The sequence below is a fragment of the Sander lucioperca genome, chromosome 7 (genome assembly GCF_008315115.2).
Source record: "Sander lucioperca isolate FBNREF2018 chromosome 7, SLUC_FBN_1.2, whole genome shotgun sequence".
In the NCBI taxonomy this organism is placed as follows: domain Eukaryota; kingdom Metazoa; phylum Chordata; class Actinopteri; order Perciformes; family Percidae; genus Sander; species Sander lucioperca.
This window is the reverse complement of record NC_050179.1, coordinates 14,993,907-15,002,624: the sequence shown is the minus strand read 5'-3', so window position 1 is coordinate 15,002,624 and position 8,718 is coordinate 14,993,907. Positions and strand designations below refer to the sequence as shown.

Sequence of the window (8,718 nt, the reverse complement as noted above, 5' to 3'; positions counted from 1 at the left end):
GTACATATTGCCAAAAAAGGAGTTGTCCTGGTCTGTGTCTTTCACTGCATCGCCCTCCGTCCTTACCTGTGCCTTTGCCTCTGCCTCTGCCTGGCTTTGGAGGGTGAGTCCTCCCCCAGAGTAGAGTAATTGGGGTTGCTGCCAGGGCCCCCAGAGGGGTAGTAATGCTCTGAGCTGCTTTGGCTGGTGCAGGATGAGCAGTCGTCCAGTGGGTCAGAGCCATTGGAGTTGCGTCCTGGGACCAAGAAAAAGTCAGGGCTGCCCAGTGTGCCCACGGTGTGCGGGTGTGCGTCAGGATCGGGCGCCAACAGTTTGCCCTGGGACTCAAGGCTTGAGCTGCGGTTCCTAAAGTGCTGAGCGAGGCTGTGCAGACGTGTGGGACTGATGTCCACTGACCTGTGAGATGCAGAATCACAAAAAAAAGTGAAATATCGTGTCTGAGCTGGAACACATCTGCAGAATTAATGGAATAGTGGATTTAATTTTTTTTTTTTTACAAGAAACGCTAGAGGAAAGTAAGCCCTGTAATACCATTCCTGTTGGGGTACAAATGGTACCCACATATGAGAGTTTTAAAGACTTGCCATTCCTAGCCATTTTTGTAGTTACATATAACCTGTTATAGAGAGATTAGGTCTTAAATAACCGGTAAACAATTGAAGGTATAAAGACTGACCTAGTGGAATGTACGTAGTGTGGGGTCCTGGTCCTCAGGTCCGGGGTTGACGGCATGCTGGACTGAGAGTTCCAGTGAGGGAGGCTCCTGATGGGACTGCTCTGCAGAGAGTTACTACCCCCTGCTTCTGCACTGCCAGAGCTTGGGAAACGCCTGTGACTTGACAAAGAGGCAAGGAAAATATCAATCAATATCATGAATGTTATTATGTATATACTCCTTTCACTTACCTGTAGGCAACCTATGTATGATCTATCTATCTACTGAACCCACATTTGAGGCATTCATTTTAAGACTATTGTCCCAGGCTGTGACCCAAGTCTGAAATTGTAGTTCCACACACATTACTGTTCATTTTGATTGGATTGGTTATATTTGAGATGACTAAACAACATCTTAAATGCACTTGTGGTTGTTTAATTCAATTTTCAATTTTCAATTTTTTTATTTATAGTATCAAATCATAACAAGAGTTATCTCGAGACACTTTACAGATAGGTCTAGACCACACTCTGTAGTTTACGAAGCCCCAACTATTACAGTGGTTGCCTCAAGAGCAAGCATTAGCAGTAGCTATTGCGACAGTGGCGAGGAAAAACTCCCTTTTTTTGTTAGGAAGAAACCTCGGACAGACCCAGACTCTTGGTAGGCGGTGTCTGACGGCACCGGTTGGGGGAGTGGTGAATGGTGGCAATAATAGTCATAATAAAGACACTAGGTTTAACACTAGATTAAAATAATTCTGGACAGCCTCACACACACACACACACACACACACACACACACACACACACACTAATATACAGTAGCTCTTTTCTAAAGCTAGTTAAGATAAACTCCCTCATACCTGGAATGAGAGGAGCGTTTCTTGACTTTTTCATAGGGCTCATCCAGTGACGATTCACTCCACATCTTGGGTTTGATGGGTGATTTATCGTAGTCAGGGCGTGAGTAGTGCAGGTGTCGCAGGCCATCCAGGGACTGCGGTGGAGGGGGCCGACTATGAGATGGTGGTCGAGGAGGGAGGCCCTTATGAGGCGATGCTACTGGAGAGAAGGTTGGAGTACCTGTAACTTGAGGATCATCTGAAATAGAGTAATCATTGGATTAAGTTGGAGCAATTAAGATTTCATTAAATCATGAGAAAAAAGCACAAGAATCAGCGAGTTATTGTTAAAATCTTGCAGAGTAATGTGGACAGAGACTCACCATCATCCAAAACCAGTGCGTCAGACAATGAACTATCTTCAGAACCAATATTGGCCTCTATAGAACAGAGAAACAAGGACAAGAGGTTAGAGATTGTACAATTACAAAATCAAAATGCTATAAAAGCCTCATGTTTACAAATTTTTGATGTATCAAAAAAGCAACAATGTTGGAACTTGTCAGCTTAACTATCCAAGCTGTGTGTGGTGGCAACTACAGCTAATAGAAATAAAGAAATATGAAAACAATTTAATTTCCCTGTAGAAAATAGGAGTATATTGGTACCCTCTATGATAAGCGACGCTCTCTGTGTAGGCTTCTTGCCAGAGCGGACCCGGTACTCATTGATAGAGTTCTCAATTTCCTGGAGCTTCTTCAGTGCGTTCAGATAAGAAGTCTTCCTCTGTTTCTTCAGCTTCTTACTGCTCACGTGGGGATCACTGGCAAGACGCCTGGCTGCCTCTGTAATCTGGGACTGAATAGCAAACTCCCGCTCCAAACGCTCCAGTTCCTCTTCCTGGGATAAGCACACATACACAAACATGAGTGCAAACTCTGAGCAACACAAGCGCAGACACTGGATTCGCTCACAGTTTTAGCAACAGAAAACTCGGTACAATCCAAAAACAACAAGGGTTAGTTTGCAGACGCGTACTCAGACTGTAACTCTCCCATGCTACGTATTTGGTTAGACAGACACACAAAGCCTTGCCAGAGAAAACACACTGCGGAAATAATTTATCTGTGCTGCAGCCCCGCATTTTCTCACCACTGTTTATGTCTAAGTCTATTGAGACACTCTGTCCCCCAATAATAACACCTCTCCATCAATCCATCCTACACTCCTCTATACTTCTCCTGAGATTTGTGGAGCAGTGACTATTAGGTGAACCAAGTTAAACAGTCTCTGTCATGCTGCAAATGTATCAGAATCAGAATATTGCATATTGCATGTTTTCTGATTCTGAAAATGTGTCTACTGTATAATCTACTGTACATATACTGCAATACATGGTGTGACATACTGTTGTAGTATAGTAGAAACCTGCAAATGTGATTATAGACAAGGAAATAGGCTTATGGCAATCGTATGTCCTAAATGTGAGAACACAAATGATTTCACTTGCCTCCAGAGAGACAGCAATGATGTATTCACTTGGGTCAACATCTTACTGGACTACCTCAGTTCCGAGGAATCCCTCGCTCTAACAATCCCTTCACACTACTGCCAGAGCAGCTTCTGTTTGTGTGCGTGTGTGTGTGTGTGTGTTTAAGGTGTTCAGTGTAAGTTAAGAAACATCTTTCTGCTTGCAAGGCAGTTGTGTGATATTTTGTCCCTGGATTCTTTTCAAAGCATACAACCTCAGCGAAACACGCCTGCACACATACAGGCGCGCACACACTCCTACTATCACCACTTCCTGTGGCGAGAATGCTGCCAGACTATTTTTAGCACTTCTGCTCCTCTGGAAAATCTACCCGTGGCACAAAAAGACAGAAAGACAAAGATGCAGTAACACTACTTTTACAAGGTCCAAGACGTCTCAGACTGGCTTTTCAGTGCTCTCTGTTTCCTCTGCTTACTTAACAACTGAGTAGAGATGAGTTAACATATCATTATGTCAATCATCATCCCGGCCATTATGTGAGTATTAAGTATTTGGTTTTAGATGAAGATAATCCTGAACAGCCCTTGATCTACGCTCTAAAACTTCCAAGAGCTTTTAAACACCTTGATCTATAATGCCCATACTGTTCATAAATGTATCATTAACATTACAGCTGGGTTAAAAGGAGATAAACCATCTTAACTAATTAGCATTGCATTCGACATATTCTAGTACTGCAGCACAGTGCCTGATACAGGTACTTGTGGTAGTATGTATTTGTTTCAAACACTGGCACAACTAGATGACCTGTTTTTATTTGGCCTGTGTGGGGAGTGTGGAGATTGTAGAGTGTGATAAAGTGCTACTGTGGAGAACAGGGAGTTGCAGCTTCACCTCTCCCTTAGGAAGAATTTTCTGCTCGTCCAGTTTGAAGGCGGTACCGATCTTCCGCCTCACTGTGGGCGGCTCCTCTCCTGGATCCAGAGGATATTCCTTTGGAAGCTTTCCTGTCAGCTCCTACAAAAGTGGACATGGAGACAAGTTAAAATAGAAGAGCTAAAAAGTTTTCTGGTTTTCAAAACATTTGCCAAATCTGTGTTTTCCCATACCGCCTCCCTGATGCAGATGCTCTTGAGTTCCTCGAGTCTCTTTTTTAGCGTTTCCTCCAGAGCTTCTTGCCTGGCCCTCAAGGCTGCCAGCATGTCCTTCTTAGCTGTCTGGGAGCTGTCCGATTCCTGAGAGCCTGCAGCGTACAGACAACACATAATGTTGAGTGCAGGAGTCCAGAGCATGTGTGTTTTGTGTTTTGGGGACTTCTTTTGAGGCAGATTGCTGAGGGGAGGTAGAAATTGTGTGTGCACCTGCTATCCTCGCAGGATGTTTACAGGGAAGTGAATGGAACGTTTCGATAAGGAAACTGAGTTTTACTGGTGTGTTTGTGCGAGTGAGTGTTTCAAGGAAGGGGCTGTTTAGGACAAAGTCTGTGACGCACAATCTCTAAGGCCCTGAGATGGTGCCAGTCTTATTTGCAACATGCCTTGTTAAAAAAAAACATCCCCCCCCCCCCTCCATCTCACACACACACACACACACACACACACACACACACACACACACACACACACACACACACACACACACACACACACACACACACACAGCAAGCAGTGACCATCCAACTGCTCCTACAGCTCAAACACAATCAGTTTGGTGTGTTAAGTCATGTTGAACAGCCATATTTCTGTAGCGCCTCATTTGCAGTCACGAAGGGTTTTTAAATTGATCAGACAAACTATGATCAGGTCAGACAGAGACGTGTTGGCTGTGGCGGAGAGGGGAGGTGCATGGATGTGGCATCACAGTTCCTGTGACATGTTTATGTTGCAGGGCAGAGATGGCCTCCAGTCAGCAGTGGATCATGAAATCAACATACTGACACAACACCAAGGAGACAAGTGACAAGACACAGACAGATAAGACAGAGACGCCCTGTATGACAGGGGACAGGGAGGGGGAGGGACCAGAGAGGGTAGACTAGAGAGCGTATCTATACTAAGAAAAGAAGGAAAAGTAATAAACCGATCCAATCAGGAAGATGAGCTGTGGAGTGATGAAAATGAGGAGAGCATGCAGGACCTTTTTACTGAAAGAGAATAGTGTTCTTCTTTCCTGGAAACAGTAATTGATTGGGTGCTATAATTGAAATAGATGAGCCCACAGCCATGTACAGACACACATGCTTGCCTGTTCAATCATAACTGATGCTGCTTTGGTCTAGTGCATGTCATTTTGTAAGTGAATAATGCAGCAGTAGCTAATCAAGTTTCAGGACTTTTCAGCCAATTACTGCACTCGCTTTCCTAGCATGCAACACAGTTTACATGGCTGTCTGGGTTTAAAAGGGCATTCTCCTTTCTACTGTAAATGTGGTTCATGTACAAATCTTTCTGTCACACTCATTACTTGTTCAGCACGGATAAGCATTGTTTTAAAGGCCATGGCAAAGTTGTACACTGCCCCGCTGCCCTTTTCATTCCCTCACCCACTAAATTTAGAGGGGGCAGGGGGCCTCTGGAGGATGAGTCTGTGTGACATGGAGAGTGGGTGTGGTGTTCCATACATACAGAAAGACACTGGGTGGGGTGTGTGTACAGTATGTGTGTGAGAAATGTCAGCACAGAATCGATGGCCTCTTTCCAGAAGCAGCTGTTTCTGTCGCTTCAGTTGTCAAGACTCCCCCTCACCCCTACACAAAGACTAATACGCACACAAAGCAATCTCTCTCTCCCCCTGTGTCACAATCTGTTTCTCCTTCTCTCTCAAGCACAGTCCCACACACTGACCATGTACTGACCTGACGAGAGCAGACTGCCACTGCTGCCACTTATAATTTTGCCCTTGCTTCCCATGTTGGCAAGTTTGGAGGTCTTCAGAGTTCCTGTTTCCGTAAGGTCTATAGCGATCTCACTCAAACTCCGCGCAGCATGGATCTTAGACTGGAAAGACAAGAATGAAGAGGGTTTGTCAAAGCACACCATGCAGCAGTTTAATTGCAACACTCTTGCTGACCATGCTTGCTGAGTTTGCTGTATCTCTTGTACATCTCTAATCCTGTCTGTGGTCTGTGGTGTGAGTGTGTTTGTGGTGGGCCTGACTGACCTTGCTCTGCTTGCGGTCCAGGTAGAACTGGTGTTGGCTGATAGCCATGGCCCAGATGGACTTGATGAGGGCCGGACAGGCGTACCACGTATGCACAGCGATGCCACTGTGGCCAAACGTCCTTCTTGTCACCGACGCCCTACAGTAGGAGCGGACACAAGGCCTCCTTATATACACTGAATACAAAAGATGGCTACATATTTACAACAGTGAAAACACTCCGACCCGACAACTCCACCACCACTACCACTACTACGACTACTACTGCGGCTGTTACAGTAAGCGAGGGAAAAAACATTAGAAGCTTGAGAGAGCAAACCTGATAAGAGATATTCTTTTGCAAAGCCACACACGATGTTCCCCATTGTTTACTCATCCTTATTTAAACACACATCTGTAGCTGAGCAACAGACCAGCTCACCCTAATGACAGCTTCTTTTAAAGAAAACATCACTGCTCTCTGTTTCACCCTGTCTGTCTTTTTCTCCCATTCCCTCCTTCCCTCTGTCTGTAGAATAACACTCCACATATATAGCCATGTTAAATAAACACAAGAGAGGTCACTTCCTCCACAAAACAGCTATCGCGCAGCCATCTATCCTTCTGTGGTCAACTATCAAGGGTTTATCCTGAGTGTGTGTGTGTGTGTGTTTGTGTGTGTGTAAGTGTGAAAGAGCACGTGTTTGTGCATGCATGTGGCTGCACAAGTGTGTTAATAATCAGCCTATCAATCTATGTCAGGCTCCACCGGGACATCCCCAATATCTTGCTCAATTGCCAAGACAAATGCTGCAACCATTACTGAATTAGATTCCAATCTCTCCTTTCCTTTCCTGTAGTTTGAATCGTAACACATTCACATATGGCACAGTGGTAATTTACAGTAAAAGCTACTGGAAGGTGTCCATAACTGAGGGAAAATTCTATCACTTCCAAATATGAGCCGCAGAAAATTCAATGGCAATAGCATTCAATTACTAAAGTGGAACTGGTATCATGCAGTTCAACACTCAGTTACTCAGTTCAATTTGTGATATAAATTTACCTCCTGGGGTCATGAACTTCCACTGAAAACTTCTTCTCTCTGAAGTAGAGGTTCTCCAACTGACGCCATTGGAACACCTGAGGTTTAGGAGAAGCATACACTTCAGCGCTGCTCACACAAAAACATGCTTCACATGAATCCACACAGCCTTCAGCCAAATCCTCTATTCTCTTCTTTGTATGTTCCAATTTGTTTTGAGAGAAAATGCAATGGATACGAAGGGAGAGGAGAAAAAAAAAGCTGATGAAGAGGAGGAGTTAGACACAGAGAAGGAGGTGGAGGGAGAGAAAAGGACCTAGTCTCTGATCAGGTCCAGACCAGGCGGTCTTGTCCACAGTGGATCCCTTCGCTGGATGACCTCACTCTGAAGAAAGACAGTGTGAGAGGGAGGAGGCTTTCTTCCCTCTGCTTGAATTTTTTTTTTCTCTTTTCCGTCCCCTTTATGAACCATCAGATCCACTTTAAATGGAGCCAAAGCCAGCTGGGCGAGAAAGTTTCCCCAAGACGTACTCCACAGCATGTGTGTATCTTAAATCCTCCCAGACGCAGGGGAACAGAATGTTATGAGTTGGTGGGTGTTCACCATCTGTAGGCATGTGTGTGTGTGTGTGTGTGTGTGTTGGTGAAGAGAAAGTGTGTAAAGTTAAGTTTCCTCCACTCCTGTAGCTTTGCTAGGAGGGAGGGGGCGTTTATGCATCCCCTCCTCCTGACCCCTCCTCCCTCCCTCAGGGACCGTGCTTCCTGCTCTGGTCTGTATGTGTGTGTGTGTGTGTGTGTGTAACAAGGGATCAGGGTAGGAGTGATGAAGGGGAAATAAGCTTTCTGTGGCCCCAGCAATTGAAGTGCCCTTGCTTTGTTTAGTCAGACCTCTGTGTACACGCACACACACACACACACACACACACACACACACACACACACACACACACACACACACACACACACACACACACACACACACACACACACACACACACACACACACACACACACATTCACAAAGTCTGAGTCTGTTTCTTGTTAGAGAAGAGTAGAGTGTGGGCTATTTCAGAACACAAGTGGGCTTGCATCTATCAGCTGGAGCTGACATACAAACACACTGACCAACCATCATTGAAGAAAGCAAAACTAAGGACTAACAAACAGGAGAAAAGAAACAAAGTATAAGACCCAGCTATGACAGGATGAGGGAGGAAAAGAGGAGAAAAGGAGCTAAGGAAGGAACAGGTCACAGCCCAGGAATTTTAACAGCCTGGGGAAACAATGGACATAGGGATGATAGGGAGGAAAGGGGAGGAGAGGAAGAAATATGATGAAAAAAGTATGTAAACAACAACCTAATTTATGTATTTATGTACTGTATCTGTGTGCACGAGCATGAAGAAAGAAAACCGCTGCCCTTATCAAAACTGTTGCTGTACCGTACATTTTCAATGGAGTGTGAAGTGCTAATGTAGCATGGTGCTAAATATAGCGGGCAGGGTAGATTGAGTGAGTTAGTAACTGCGTGTGTGTGTGTG

General features: G+C 44.9%; 1 protein-coding gene across 14 annotated transcripts in view; it reads right to left on the bottom strand.

The window, feature by feature from the left end:
• Positions 1-8,718, bottom strand: part of frmd4a (FERM domain containing 4A) — a 106,883-nt gene that overhangs the window by 6,820 nt on the left and 91,345 nt on the right. For 9 of the 14 annotated variants that reach the window (XM_031293466.2, XM_031293467.2, XM_036003575.1 and 6 more), the window contains 10 exons: positions 7,199-7,275; positions 6,154-6,295; positions 5,849-5,990; positions 4,104-4,237; positions 3,889-4,011; positions 2,171-2,402; positions 1,886-1,942; positions 1,524-1,761; positions 677-835; positions 67-396 (listed from right to left, as the gene is read on the bottom strand). In XM_031293466.2, coding sequence (XP_031149326.2) covers positions 67-396; positions 677-835; positions 1,524-1,761; positions 1,886-1,942; positions 2,171-2,402; positions 3,889-4,011; positions 4,104-4,237; positions 5,849-5,990; positions 6,154-6,295; positions 7,199-7,275 — 1,634 coding nt within the window. Of the gene's footprint in view, positions 1-66; positions 397-676; positions 836-1,523; positions 1,762-1,885; positions 1,943-2,170; positions 2,403-3,888; positions 4,012-4,103; positions 4,238-5,848; positions 5,991-6,153; positions 6,296-7,198; positions 7,276-7,493; positions 7,907-8,718 lie in introns of those variants that run through there. The other 5 variants (XM_031293461.2, XM_031293472.2, XM_031293457.2 and 2 more) reach the window with 3 other exon arrangements.